This window comes from Solanum pennellii, chromosome 3 (genome assembly GCF_001406875.1).
Source record: "Solanum pennellii chromosome 3, SPENNV200".
Taxonomy (NCBI): domain Eukaryota; kingdom Viridiplantae; phylum Streptophyta; class Magnoliopsida; order Solanales; family Solanaceae; genus Solanum; species Solanum pennellii.
This window is the reverse complement of record NC_028639.1, coordinates 72,964,903-72,980,774: the sequence shown is the minus strand read 5'-3', so window position 1 is coordinate 72,980,774 and position 15,872 is coordinate 72,964,903. Positions and strand designations below refer to the sequence as shown.

At 29.3% G+C, this 15,872-nt stretch overlaps 3 protein-coding genes across 3 annotated transcripts; 2 read left to right on the top strand and 1 right to left on the bottom strand.

Moving 5' to 3' along the window:
* Positions 1–1,396: 1,396 nt before the first annotated feature.
* LOC107012677 (putative AC transposase) lies at positions 1,397–4,816 on the top strand. The gene is made up of 4 exons (XM_015212584.2): positions 1,397–1,708; positions 1,775–1,996; positions 2,153–3,027; positions 3,723–4,816. The coding sequence occupies exons 1-4, from the start codon at positions 1,669–1,671 to the stop codon at positions 4,638–4,640; spliced, it is 2,055 nt and encodes a 684-aa protein (XP_015068070.1). The 5' UTR covers positions 1,397–1,668; the 3' UTR covers positions 4,641–4,816.
* A 178-nt stretch (positions 4,817–4,994) lies between these two features.
* LOC107013805 (oleosin 1-like) lies at positions 4,995–5,848 on the top strand. Its single transcript, XM_015213680.2, has one exon. It carries the CDS (start codon positions 5,166–5,168, stop codon positions 5,661–5,663), a length of 498 nt encoding a protein of 165 aa, XP_015069166.1. The 5' UTR covers positions 4,995–5,165; the 3' UTR covers positions 5,664–5,848.
* A 2,551-nt stretch (positions 5,849–8,399) lies between these two features.
* Positions 8,400–9,131, bottom strand: LOC107013717. Its single transcript, XM_015213590.1, has one exon. It carries the CDS (start codon positions 9,093–9,095, stop codon positions 8,640–8,642), a length of 456 nt encoding a protein of 151 aa, XP_015069076.1. The 5' UTR covers positions 9,096–9,131; the 3' UTR covers positions 8,400–8,639.
* Positions 9,132–15,872: the final 6,741 nt, after the last annotated feature.

Sequence of the window (15,872 nt, the reverse complement as noted above, 5' to 3'; positions counted from 1 at the left end):
TAATATAAAATATTTAAAATATTAATATATGTAATTATTTAAAATTAAAAGTAAAATTAATATATATAATAGTGATGTATGTTTAGATAGGTCGTTTTCCAACAAGATATCTTTATTTCTAAATTTACCAAAAACAAATGATATTAGTGAACTGGGAAAAAACAAAGTAATCGAAAATAAATACGATTTTTTTACTAAAGCTTATAATTTTGATGATATCAAAATTCTTTCCCATGGTAATTGTTGATAATTTAAAATAAACATCTTCTTTTGACAAGTTTTTAGCTTATGATGTAAATTATTTTATTTGCACTTAATATAATTTCAAAAGTTAATTAAGAAAGAAAGGATTAAACTAATAATATTACTACTAGTTAAAGATAAATTTGATAAAGAAGACAAAATTGAGAAATGGTTATTTTATTTTCACACTCTAAAACATTTTATTCATAAATTACTTTACTAGTTTTATAATAAATAACTAATTCTTTTTTTATAAAAATAATAATGATAAAAATAGAGTTTGGAGAAACAAATTAAATAAAAAATGAGAACGAAAAATGGCGGCTAGTGAACTGAGAGTCCCGAGTTGATGCAACCAACTTAGTGAAAGTCTCCACAGCTTGAGCTGTCCACATGGCATCACTTCACACATTTTTCTTATTAATTTTTGCGCTCCACAACTTATTTTATACTTCGCGAATGTTATTATTAATATAAATAAAATGAAGGTTAATAAGATTTATTTTATATGATATAGAACTACTGAAAACATTTTTATATTTAGCGTGAAATATTAGTTTTATTTTTAATTTATTGAAAATTTTAAAATTACTCATCTATTCGACTAATTAAACTCAAATACATTAAAACGATATTCCTCGATCTAACAAGTGGTTTCAAACTCTTATAGAAACATGTGACTTTTAATAAAAAGTCGAGAGAAATGTTGAAAACACATCTAAACTTGACGAGAATTTAGAGTGTATTTCATTCATGTTACAAAATTAATGGTGTATTTAAGCTTAATTAATCAAGTAAATGAGTGTTTTTAAATCTGTCAATAGTTCGAGAATGAAACTACTATTTACTTCAAATTTGAGGAGTGTTTTTAATGATTTCTCCGAATAAAAAGAATGACTCACATCGTTTTACTTGAAAAATTAAAATAACATTATTTATTAAAACTTATATAAATTAGAAATAAAAGTTATTTATATGTTTGATTCTAAACTAAAAGTGAATTAATAAATTTCTCATTACCATAAATTGTGTGATAAGACAAATCACATCTCATTTTCTTAATTAAATTAAGTAGGACTAAATTGAGTAGAAACAAACTAGAAAGGGGTAGTAATAATTTATGGAAAGTAGAAAAAGAAATAAAATAAAAAAAAAGGAACAAGGGTTTGGCGTGACGGCTCTACCAAAACTAAAGGCTGAAGCTTCGTCTCCACATATAAGTTCTGTATCAGTCGGATCTGAGATCGGCTTCCATCACTAATCTATCTGGCTCTCAGCTTCCCCTTCTCCTTCTCCACTTCAAACTCAATTCCTTTCCCTCCATTTCCAATTTTCTCTCTCTTTCTGTTTCTCTCACTAAAAACAGTATTCAACACAAGTGGAATTTCACTAATTTTGTATGTTTTGCTATTGATTTTGTTGGCAATGGATTGGAATGTCAACACTGCTTATAAGACCTTAAAAGGTACTTTTTTTCACTCTACTTAGTTCATTGCAATCATCTTCTTTGATTCTCTTTGTTCTGTAACAGAAATGGAATCCAAATCCCTTGCTGTTGTGGAAGCTCCAAGTACAATCCTGAACATAGAACCTATAGATATCGGGCCGGGATCTTCAGAGAAAGATCCTACAACTAAACTAAGGAAAAAGGCACTCACATCAGTGTATCTCAAGTATTTTGAAACAGCACCAGATGGAAAAACTAGAAAATGTAAATTTTGTGGACAGAGTTATTCAATTGCAACAGCCACCGGTATGTTTAAACCTTTTTTTCCCCCGATTAATCGAGAAAAATGCTTAATTTTTATGTGAAATAGGTCATACACAATGAATTTGCTCAAAATTATAAACTTAATATGGGTGTTATGCAGTATGTATAGACCTTGATGTTGTTCCTTCGTTTTACTAGGCAATTTGGGGAAACATCTTAGCAATCGTCATCCAGGATATGATATAACAGTAAATGTTGCAAGTCCTGCACCACAATCTGTTACTGTTGTGAAGAAGCTTCAACCTAAACCTCATGTCAAAGGTCCTCAGTTGGAGCTTGATCATTTGAACTGGTTGCTTGTCAAGTGGCTTATTCTCGCGTCTCTTCCTCCTTCGACTTTGGATGAGCATTGGCTTTTGAATTCATTTAAATTTCTCAATCCAACAGTAAAACTTTGGCCTGAGGACAAGTTTCAATCAGTACTTTGCGAAGTTTTTAGAAGTATTCAGGAAGATGTAAGGGTGATAGTAGACCAAATTTCTTCCAAAGTATCTATAACTCTTGATTTCTGGACGTCATACGAGCAACTTCTTTATATGAGTGTGACATGCCAGTGGATTGATGAGAATTGGTCCTTCCAAAAGTTGCTCCTTGATATTTGTCATATATCGTCTCCTTGTGGGGCTGCTGAAGTTTCTCATGCTTTGTTGAAGGTTCTTAAGATTTATAATATTGAGAATAGAGTCCTCTGTTGCACACATGATAATACTCCGATTGCACTGCACGCGTGCCATACTCTCAAAGAAGATATGGATAGCCAGAAAATGAGTCCTTTCTACTATCTCCCATGTGCTGCTCATACTTTGAATTCAGTCATAAATGATGGACTAAGTTCAACAAAGTCGATAATGTCTAAAATACGAGAATTTGTTCTAAAGATGAACACATCCTTTGAGATCTCTCAGGATTTTCTCCAATGCTGCAATGCTTGTCAAGAAGGAACTTGGAAATTCCCTCTTGATGCCTCACCTCGTTGGAGTGGCAATTACCAGATGCTTGACATTGCACGAAAGGTATCTTTCTTTCTCAATATGCTTATGAATATCACGCTGCTAGTTTGTCCTAAAAATATTTAAGAACAAGGCGTACACACACATATCTGACTTGTATGAGTTTACTGTGATGTTGGATCAGTACAGTTCAAAGCTCACTCTCATTGTCTTAAACTGTGTCATATTTTTATAGTGAAGTTCTTCAATCTTTATTATAATTAGTTTGCCTTTGATTGTGTTGAATGTATTAGGACAATGAATTTTATACTCTTCTCTGATCTCATGACTATACTTGATTAACAACCTCTAATCTATGCTTAGCAACAGTCGGTTTATACATGTTCAGCTTGAAATGGGAAGTTGATATGTATGTCTTTTTAGAGATAAAACTTTGATTAGTGTCAATGACCCTCCCTCTACTTTCCGCCACTGTTGAGCTTCTGAATAGGGGCACAAAGTTTACCATATTAAAAAAGAGAATCTTTGATAATTACCCAAGTAAAAAGTTCAAAATATTTGCACTTAGACTCTACTAGATTGGACAAAGGAAGCTTAGATACGCCAACATTATTGAGTTATGAGTCTTGCTACTTATAGATGGAAGTGGACGACATCATACAGAGGAAACACAAGAATGGATTTTAAAAATATGGTTTTGCTTTACATTTTGATCTACAAATGAGTGATGACTTTAATTATATATTTTTTTCATTTAGGCAGGTAAATCATTGGAAGCTATGGTCCGGAAGTATGATGAACTACTAGGCAGTAGGGTGCTCCTCAACAACGCGGAGAAGAATGCTGTGAATATCATGCATGCATTTTTAGAACCTTTCTACAAAACCATCCATGACATATGTACAAACAAAGTACTCACAGTTGGTTTGGTTCTTTTTTTCATGGATCATATTTCTGAAACAATTGCAGCCTGTAGAGACTCTCGACACAGCCCTGACTGGCTCAAAAGTGCTGCTGATGAAATGGCTACGAAAGCTCGAAGCTACAATGATCAGATGTGCAACTCCTTCACATACATGACTGCTATTCTTGATCCAAGAATCAAAGTAGAGCTCATTCCTGAAAGTCTCGATTCCGAGAATCACTTGGAGGAAGCCAGAAGCCATTTTATGAGAAACTATTCCACCAGTCATTTTCCTTGTATATCTGGGTCTTATGCTGTACATGAGCTCGAAGATGGAGCAAGTGTTTCTTTTGCAGAGGAAATTGCTCGTAAGAAACGCAAAGCAAGCATGTCCTCCGCCACAGATGAGCTCACTCAATATTTATCAGAACCTCCTGCTCCTATACCAACAGATGTCTTGGAATGGTGGAAGGTAAACAATGCACGTTACCCACGGTTATCATCCATGGCTCGAGACTTTTTGGCTGCACAACCAACTGCTTTGGCGCCTGAAGACCTTTTCTGCAGCAAAGGTGATGAGATAGATAAGCAAAGGTTCTCAACATCCTACGATAGCACTCAAGCTTTGCATTGTGTAAAGTCGTGGATGCAAAGCGGATTTAAGTTGAAGTATAAATCAACTGAAATCGATTATGAGAGATTAATGGAACTAGCAGCCGCTACAGCAGCTGAAAGTTCAATGCCAAGTTCCGACAAGAAACAAAAATCATGATAGATGAAACTGAAGCTCCATGTTTTGTTGCACGTAGATGCACCATATGTTTAATGTACAGGTTTTGATAGAGTAGTAGTAGATAATGAATTTATTATAGCGCTTGTGTCATAACAAGGCTTTTTTTTTTCCTTCTAAGTCCCGGTAAAAGAAATAAATTATACTGATTGGTTGAATCATGGGCTGCTTCAGTTTCAATGTGCAAATTAGAGTGTCAACTTTACTCCTTCAGGTGAAAATTTCCAAATCTTGCTTCTTATAATCCTATTGTTTTAGAACGCCATATGTCATATCTTATTTTATCATATGGTAAAAAGTTGGTAAAATATGAACCATTAAATATTCGAAATGTAAATCAGCCAAGTAGAAAACGTCCAATTCTCCCACGTGTTTCTCTTGCATGTACTCCACCTCCTCACACGTGTCACATCAGCCCATCTTTTTCTCCCTTTACTCTCCTCTATTTCACTCTAAACTTTCTCTTCCCAAACATTCTCATACCCTCTTTCTCTCTCTGCAACAAAAATGGCCGATCAACAACCCAACTACGGCCGTCCACAAAGGCTACCAACTCGTTCCTCCGGCTTCAACACCACACCTTCATTCCTCCGCAAATTGCAAGAACACGTCCCTAATTCTACCCAACTCATCGGATTTCTAACCCTAATTATCTCCGGCGGGATCTTACTCCTCCTCACCGGACTCACACTTACCACAATTATATTAGGTTTAATCTTCTTCACTCCTTTGGTTCTAATCTCCAGCCCGATTTGGGTCCCTGTGGGTACTGTTCTGTTTATAGCCATTGCCGGATTTTTATCGGTTTGTGGATTTGGGGTTGCCACGCTGGCGTCTCTATCTTGGTTATATAGGTACATTAGGGGATTTCACCCGCCCGGTTCGGACCGGGTTGATTACGCCAGAAGCCGAATTGCTGATACGGCTAGCCATGTGAAAGATTACGCTAGAGAATACGGCGGGTATCTACATAGTAAAGTGAAGGATGCAGCTCCTGGTGCTTGAGCTGGATCGAGCCGTTTTTATAAGTTTGTTTGAACCGGGTTAATTTTCTCTTTTGAGTTTTTTTTTTTAAAAAAATTATATAAATATAAAAATCGGACTGTTGTAGTGTTCTGATTTTACATAGAATGTAGTGATGTTATTTGAGGATTTTAATTTATTTTATTTGGAATTATGTAGTGATGTTATTTGAGGATTTTAATTTATTTTATATGGAATTCAATAGAGGTAATTGGGCCCTCATACTCATAAAAATGGGTGCAAATAAGTTTATAATTATAAGAGTTTCCTCTATACAATAATTATAATAATATTAGCGCTCATACGTTAATACAATATGATTATAAAAATTCTTCAATTAATACAATATAATTATAAAAACTCTTTCAAATCAATACAATAATATAAGCGCTCATATACAATATGATTATAAAAATTCTTCAATTAATACAATATAATTATAAAAACTCTTTCAAATCAATACAATAATATAAGCGCTCATATATTAATACAATACGTGAGATACATTAGTCGCTAAATAAGATATATTGCATTCTATATTTGAAATACTAAAACATGAATTTATGTATACATGATATATTAATTTAATGCGTCAGATATATTAATTTGATGTCAGATATATTCATTTGATGTGCTGATATTCTATATTTGAAATACTAAAACATACATGATATATTAATTTAATGCGTCAGATATATTAATTTGATGTCAGATATATTCATTTGATGTGCTGATATATTAATTTGATGTGTTAGATATATTAATTTAATGCGTGAAAATAAAAAATTTTAAAAATTTATAAATAATAAAAAAATGATAAATAAAATAACTTGGAGGTGAAATTTGTTTCTTACTATTTTTTCTGAAAATGCTAATAATGTTGTGACCGTGCCTAAAGGGCACCATCATTTTTATATTTTTTGGCTCAATTATTTGTTGCACTCAATAATGTGCGCTAAAGCTCATCAACCAACAATGTCACAATTTTCATAATAACACCTATACACTTCCTTGCCACAAATTTTCATACATATATATAATATAGATGAAGGAGATAATGACGCGTGGTGGGATACAAAAATTTATCATACTATATGAGATAAAGAAGCAATAATTTCCACCTAATACCAAGTGTCTTCTTCTCACGTTTGAAATGACAGACCAATTACTACAATGTTTGGGCAAAAAAAGAAAAAAAGATTTCATTCTTTGGAATTATCAATAAATAGCTTAATAGCAAGTACCTAATACTGATTAGGACTTTTCAAGTATGAGACATTAATTGACTTTGACCTTCCATTTTTCTTCTTTATGGAAAAAAAAAATGCAATTGGACTAAGTCTATTGGTGCTTTGTGTATAAGCCTTTATAGTTGACTGGAGAGATTGATGATCTCATGTCATTTTTAAAAACAAAATTAAAAAAAAAATTGATGTCCGTTTAAGTTTAAAATTGATATCTTCAATTAAAAATGAAAGGATATTTATCATTTCACGGCGAAATGAACTTGGATATAGAGTGGTTCAAATTGTACGTGAGACTATTGTTCCCCGTAGACCATAATTATGATGCAAAGCTTTGTCCAATAAAGAATAAAATTTAACAAAAGTTGAATTATTCAATTCCAACTACAAATTAATCATATAATGAAATTGGCGTGAGAAAGTGTCACTTTCTTATTATTTTTATATTTCATACTAACCCATTTCTATTATACAATACAAGAAGTTAATTAAGTTGACGAGGTCACTAACTTAATCATAATTATTCGTTAAACAAAAGAATTAGGAGATGACTGAGTTCATGCCCGCGTACTACTATTGCGGCTGATGGCTTTAAAAAATGCTTTAATTCTTTGAAAACACCTTAATCAAGAGAAATTAAATTTTTAGACGTATCTGTTTGATTTTTATATATTTATTTTACATTATTTATTGCAATTGATAATGTATATATAATGTATAGGTGGGTTTTGAAAGGGAATCAAAACCCTTGATGATGTCTTTGATAATATTCGTATCTGCCCTGGAATATTTTCAACGATTTAATCGACGTTTAAATCCTTTAATATAAAATTTTGGAGGCATGATATTGTGGTCTTTTGATATGGAACAAGTTCTACTATTCAGAATCATAGCTTATTTGATTGCGCTGAAAATAAAATAGTGTTTGTGTTTATAGATAAATAAAGTCATAGCTTTTTTTTATATTTCTTTTGGGTATCAAAAACATAACTATAATCACTGTAAAATACTTTTTACAAACATATTTTGGAAATAAAAAGATTTTTAATATTTTCCTAATCAAACTACCTCTTTGCCTTTTCGAATACATATATAATCAAGTGCTTCTTCCATCACCTCAATTCTTAACCATATTTATTACAAATTTCAAAAATTACAATTTCAAGTACGTATACTATAGTTTACAGAAATTAATAATTTTTTAAAACAAAAACGGAAAAGGATATGAGCATGCAGCTTAATTGCTTAATACTTCCTTCATTTCATTTTCCGTGGCACCTGATACATTTTTTAAAAAAAATTAATAAATTTTGTGATCTAAAATAATAATTTTTATTCTTCGAGATGATTCCGTTGATTTGCAGGATGATTATTCACACGAATAATTTAAGTAGTGGGGGTTAAACCGGGATGAACAAGAATTTGCAAATTGATAGCAGCTTAATAATTAGGATTAACATCCCACTGGAGCATATAATAGCCCAAATTCAGTTTATTCCACCAAATTCAAAACCTTTTTATACAGTATCTTTCACCAGATTAATAGAAAATTAGGACAGCTAGTTCATATATCCACCATCTCTTTTGTAATTAGCCCAAACCAAACAAACATTAAAACTTTAAAAAAAGTTTAAGCTGTAAAACAGAGAGAAAACTGACGAACAAAAACTACATGCCTAAAAACAGAGCATCAACTAACTGATACTTTCTCTCTCTAATTCACTTTGGGTGAAGCGTAATTAAGATAATTCGGCATCGGACTCGCCCTCGGAGATCTCATCGGAACCTCCTGCAATCGATTCCCTTCACTATCGTAATAAATCACGCCGGAGAAATCCAACGGCTGACATTTATCTCCCATCAAAATCCCCCTCTGCCAAAGTCCTCCATCGCCGAAATCCTCATCAACAAGCTCTCTTTCCGCCTTCTTCTTATGCCTCAGATTAACCGCTTTGCTACTAATCGTCGCGAGGAACTTCTTCGGCTTCGCAAGCGGCGATTTGGGCGAATCGCTCCCGAGTTTTTGAGTTTTAATTCCTCGGCTTGCTTTTTTCAACCACAAAGCTAACAAAGACATCGAACCGATAAAATTCAGCATAAGCCGCTTCGATGAGCCGGCTATCGCCGTCGCAGCTCTGGCCGGAGTTCGTGGTGGTGTTAGGAGAACCATTTTTTTTTTCTCTGTTATTTTTTGGTTTTGGAGCAACTGGTTAAAGAGGTAGAAATGAATGTGAGGGGTATTTATAACAAAGGAAGAGCAAAGGTGGGTAACCGAAAATAGCCGGTAATAAGAAATTTGACTTTTTAGGATTATGATTGATTTTGATTTTAATTTATTTTTGGAAATTTCTTAATTGTGTGCACAAGTGGGTTTCCTTTGAATATAAAAGTCGTAAATTATTTTAAATTTTTTCTCTCATAATTTAAATTTGGCGCTATCGTAATTATAGAGGAGGTAAATAATTAGTATTCTAAAAAAAAAACACAATTAAAATAGAAGACTTTAAGTTTAGCATTTAGGAAGGTTATTTATTGATTTCCCTATTTATGAGTAATGCTTTTTATGTCATCAAATTAAGATATTTGTAAATTAGGATTAAGGGAGTAGTATTATATTTGATTATAAGCTTGTTAAGGACACTAATTTAACAAGATGATTTCTATTTCCTTTTCAAAACATTTAAGAGAAATGCAATGACTTGATAAGATAGATTTTATAACCAAAAAAGTTTGTTTTCAATATTTCTTTTTCAACTATTTATCTAATTAAGGTAAGTGAATCGGTATAAAATTTGTCCTACATATTTTTTAAGTCAATGCCATTTTAAAAAATAATAATTCTAAATACGAATTAAATTAAAAGAATAAAAAGAATCCATCAATTATTGCTTAATGGTTATTATATATAGAGTCCGAAATTTAAATAAGCCATAAAAAAAATGATCAAAATAAGTCACTATTTTAGGATCTTGTAATTAAAATTATGTATCTTGACCAAACAAATCTCATAATCTCTCTTTGATCTTGTAATTAAAATTATGTTTTATATTTAAGTTTAATACTCAAATCGAAATTACTTAAAATTGGGAAGAAATACGTCTTGTGAATTAACTCGTTGGAGAAAATTAGAACTAGCTAAATAGCTAATAAATAAAATTTCTATTACTTTATGAAACTAAAGAACTACTTGGTTCTCTTAAATATTTTCTGGAGACTGGAGAGTACTTACCAATAAATATAATTGTAGTAGAGAATATCCAATGATCCACTTATTTTTTTTTTCTTCTCTGTTTCAAAATATTTTTCGTGTTTTCTATCTTGAGAGTTTATTTATATAAATTTTAATTAACATTGTATTATATTTTTTATATGAAAAAAGGAATTTCTATGTATAATATTTTTAATATAGTTTTGAATTATTAAAATTTAGTTGAAATGAATTGGAAAAAAAAAGAAAGGAAAAGTGTACTTTGGACAAATGATTAATTTATAATGTGTGTGAAATGTGGATGTATATTCAAAGAGGCTCAAAAGACGTTGAATAAAAGGCAAGTTTTGGTGTTAGTTGAGTCAACTCCAAAATGAGTTACTAATGAATAATGAATGAAGTCTTTTAAATGAGTATTTTTGGTCCCACCATTAATCTCTTTCTTAATTACGTTTTTCAGTTATCCGATATATATAAATGATTGAGTTAATTGAGCAGATGATTTCTCAATAATTAAATTATTCAAAAAAAAATTCGGATGACTTACCTCTTTATTATATTTTTGTGACTATGATTATCTTTTTAAGAAAGAAAATCTTAGGTGGGAAACGGGAATTAATAATTGTTATGCTTGCCGTAATAATATTCCACTTGATGTTATGGTTAATTGGTAATGGTTTGTCACCTCAATTAATATATCTTTAGTTTTGTGCTTATCTATTTATCAAAAAAATAAAATTAAATAAAGATAGAAATTCGAAATAAATCTTAGTAAAATTATTAACTAGAGGTTGTTTGGTTATATTAATTACTGAAATAAAAAACTTTCATTAATAAAATAAAAACTTAAACAACGAATCAAGTGAATTAATAACGAATCAAATGAGCTATTATAATTCGAAATTTTTAAATGATACTCTCAAGTGGCATGACTCACGATCAATTGCTTCCCTTTACTACATGGCCAACAAGATGTTTCGACATATGATTGGTTAATTAACTAATATCATAACACTTGTATATTGGCATGAGCAGAGTATTAAATAACATTCTAGTTTTAGATTTGATGTTTTCCAAGTTTTGGTTCTCAAGTTTGTTCCTTATCTACATATGGAATAATAATATTTTTTTAGAAAAAAAACAAAACATTAGTGGTACTTGACAAGTGGCTGATTGTGCAAGCATTCAAATGACCATGTTGTTAAATATGAGCCACATAATGTTGAGAATTAAGATTAATCAAATTGTTGGATGCTTTTTTTCTCTTAGGCAATTTGGACAAGACATCAGTAAATATTTTTAAACAAAATGATGGAGCACTTGAACCAATATCTACATGTTGTTTTGCTCCACAAGACACATAATATATATGGTGACACATTATGCGCTTCTCGTTTTAAGTATAGCTAGCTTTTTCGTTTCATTTTATACGATAGTGTTAATTGAATATAAGAAGAAAAAAAACTTTAAAACCTAAGCTAAATTATCAAACATGTTGAAAAGAGAAAATGATCAAATCTATCTTTGAACTTTACGTGAAATGGAATAAATTTGTCTTTCATTGATAATTAGGATCAAATATATTTTCGTTATTGTTAGTTAAAGTTATATTCGCCTCAAAGCTATGCAGAAATAAATAAATTTTTTGTCATAGTTTTTTTTACGTATTCAATTTATTCACATAATGCTGATTAAATTTAATATTTTTTCGATTATAAATTTTGTTCGTCGCTAAATATCTTGAGAAATGAAGGATAAACATAATCTTTATGGTCATAAAGCACTAATAAGCAAAGTGGTAGCTGGCCAAATTATTAGAGAACAAATCGTATATTAGTAATTAGGTCACCTCCCAATTTAATTTTGCTACTTTTTTTTTTTTTTTTTTACTAAGGTAGCAAGGTTCCTGCATTTAGATTTTAAAGATAAATACCGTTTACTCACTTCTTTTCGTGTGCCAAAGTTGACTCACTCCAAATTTAAATATAATAAAAATAAACACACTCTACCACGTGGATATTAATTTTTCGACACACTCTGCCACGTCGATATATTTTATTAATTTACAAGTTTATAGTAAAACTAATTTTCTAATTATGTTGGCCTTAGTGATTTTTGAATTACGATATATAAATAAAGTAAATATTTAATGAAGAGAAGTTATATTTTAAGACGTAAATTAAATAAAGATATTTTTCTAATTAATTTTTTCTTTATAAGAAATAGAAAATACGAAAAATATTTTGAAATGGAAGTAGATACGTTATTATTATGCCACTTGATTTTGAGAGAATTGTGTATTTCCTTAAATCCATTTTGATTTATTTCAACGTTTACAAGGGCTTATTTAACCCTGCATGATTTTGGGGCACACTAAGCCTAATTAACAATTAAATCACGTCTTTAACTGACTACCAAAAGACAAAAAATACAAAAATTTGAATCACTTTGTTATCATTATCAGTGGACAAGCCACAAACAGTAATAGACCTTAATTAAACATTAAAAAACAAAGCAATTATGGAATACTAAGCAGCAATTAATAAGTCTATAATACAATAAGACCACACGTGACCAAATCAAACAAATTTGCTTTCTTTGATGATATTAATTAAAACCTTAATCATCTCAGAAGTGGTACTATCAACTACCATATCATCAATTGTCTTTTTCTTTATCTTCTTTTCCTTTGTTGGGTTGAAATCAAACTATTAACGAATATAGAGAATATAATAATAATATATATATATATCGAATATTTAGAGATAACTATACCATAAATGATAACACATATTAAAATTACAATTAGATTTTATCAATAGCTCACTCAAACCTAGTGTCTCTGCCATAAGAATTAGACCTAAGAATATACATTGCATAATAGCAAGAAAAACAAAAAATAAATTAGAAGAGAAACATTTACTATTTTCGTTATGTCAAATAATGAGGACGGTAACTTTTTTTAAACTACGTTTTAAATCTTTGACGAAATTAGGTGAAGCATTGAAATTTTATTGAAATATAAAGACCAAGACATTTATAAGTCTATTAACTCGGGTCATTAAAACATTTTGGACATTATTTTAAGTTATAAAATATTGTTTGGTCGAGCTCATTTTATGCTTTTAGTAAATATAAATAAGTTTACGTTGGTAAATTAACTCCGGCTTTCTTGATTATATTAATTTACTAGTTGAGAAATATTCTCGTAACCACTAGGTCAGGGGTTCAAGATTGATATCTCTCGAACACCAACAAGATAGATAGTCTATAACACATTTTTTTAATTTTTCTAAAAAATATTTTCTCTACAAATTGAATACTCATTAATTTAGTTTTAGTTGTATTTAACTAAGCATAAATAATTTTCAAATAATTTAAATTCATACTTTGAATTTTTTTGCTTGTAAACATTTATATTCGTCGTAAATTTTAATTGTTTCATAACTTATTTAGATGTGTTAGGGGTGTGAATCAGTCGATTTGGTTCGAGTTTTTGAATCATTGGGTTCGGTTTATCATCAGCTTTTGATTTTTTTGAAATACGCTTAACCAATAATCAAGTAAATAAGATATTTTTTTGTTTATCGATTTTCGTCTTTACTGGTTCGATTTTTGGTTTAAGCAATACATAAGAAAATGCTTATAAAACAAAATATATGACTTCTCTAACAAATTTGACACAACAAGACAATAAAGTAACATACAAAAGCTCATGAAATAGAAACAATAATAACTAACATGAAAAGAATTATATAAGTGTAACACAAACAAAATTAAGAGGAATAAAATTCTTACTTTAAAATTTGACGTTTTGTGTAATGTGAAGTTCTAAACTCAAAGACATAGTGAAGTATGAATTAAAGGCTAAAGGTCAAAGACAATAACTCGTGAGGTATTGAGATTACGATTTAATATTTATGTACAGATAAAAGTAATAAATTACTACAGTTTTAATGGATTATCCATTTATTCCAATAACTCAATATTAAAAACCAACATTGAGCCGATAACTTGATAATTTTTTTAATAAAACTATTTAAAAAAAATTTACCCCAATAATCCAATAGCAACAAATCAATAACTCTTTGTTTTGTTATCGTTCGATTTTTGCACACTCCAATGTGTTATTCTAAATTTATATTGTTATAATTAACTGTAATATAATCATAGGTTGTTAAAATATTTTTAATTTTATTTTAAAGTAATAAAATTTTATTGGGGTGACCTATTTTATGTTTTTAGTAAATATAAATAATTTTATTTGTTGATAGATTAATACCGGCCTTCTTGGCATAGTTGTTCTCTCTTGATTACTACTAGGTCAAAGGTTCGAGGCTGGTACAATCTTCAAAATCAACAATATAGGTATTCTAAAATACCTTTTTATTTATTTTCAATAAAGATTCTCTCTTTGATTACATTTTAGTGTTTTTTGTTTTTTTATTGTCGAAATTCAAAAACTCAATAAATTTAGTTTTTATTTTGTTTGACTAGGCATATTTAACTTTTAATTAATTTTAGTACATACTTTTGATTTTTTTTCCTTGTACACATTTATACTTATCATAAATTTTTATTGTTCCATAAATTAATTACATATTTTATGTTAAATTTGTATTGCTATTTTATAATCCACCGGTAATATAATCATAAAACTTGTTAAATTATAACATACTTCATACATAAGTTAGACCAATTTTATTTGTTTTATATCTCAATCAATGAAGTGTCCATTTTTAACAAGTCTGTACCTATAAAAGTAATTCTTTTTTTAAGGTAACACTCACAAAAATCTCCAAAAATAATTTTTTTAAAATTAAACCTTTGTAAGAAAATAAATTGTGACTTCTCGGTTCGTTCATATATGTAGAAAGTACGTAGGTTATACTTGAATTAGTTTTATGATTATATTTTATAGTTAATTATAAAATAGCAATACAAGTTTAACATAATATATGTAATTAAGTTTTGAAATGATTAAAATTTTTGATAAATATAAATGTCTAAAAGCATAAAAAATTCAAAAGTATGAATAGAAATTAATTGAAAAAGTCAAATATACCCAGACAAATACAATAAAAATTAAATTAAAAGAGTTATCAAACTTCTGCAATAAAAGAACAAACAACATTAGTATAGTCAAAGAGAAGGTATTTTTTTTGAAAAAAAAATAAAAATATTTTTAAATATCTATATTAATCAGTAATTTTTTGAATATCAGCCTTGAACTCTTAACTTAGTGATCACAAGAAAACTCCTTAACCAATCAACACAAAGAAGACTTGATGTTATTTTATCATTAGATAAAATTATTTATATTTTCTAAACACACAAAATTGGTCAAGTCAATAATATTTAATTATATATCAAATATATTTCTTCAGTAAATGGAAAAAAATTGACACAAGAAAAGAAAATTTGTGATAATAAATATAAACATGATTTTTTTAATTTAGACATAGTGCTTGTAATATATAATTTGATAAATGTAAAACAACAATAATAATAGTATACTATGTAATTTCACAAGTCAACTTTGAGAAGAATAGTTTATATGTAATGTTAACCTTATATGAAGATAGAGTAATTGTTACGAAACGCTCAATTCAAATTAAATATATCAAAATAAATTAAAAAATATAAGCAATAATACAAAGATTAATCAAGTTAAGTATATCAAAATCAATTTAAAAAAATATGTGCAATTATATATATATATATATATATATATATATA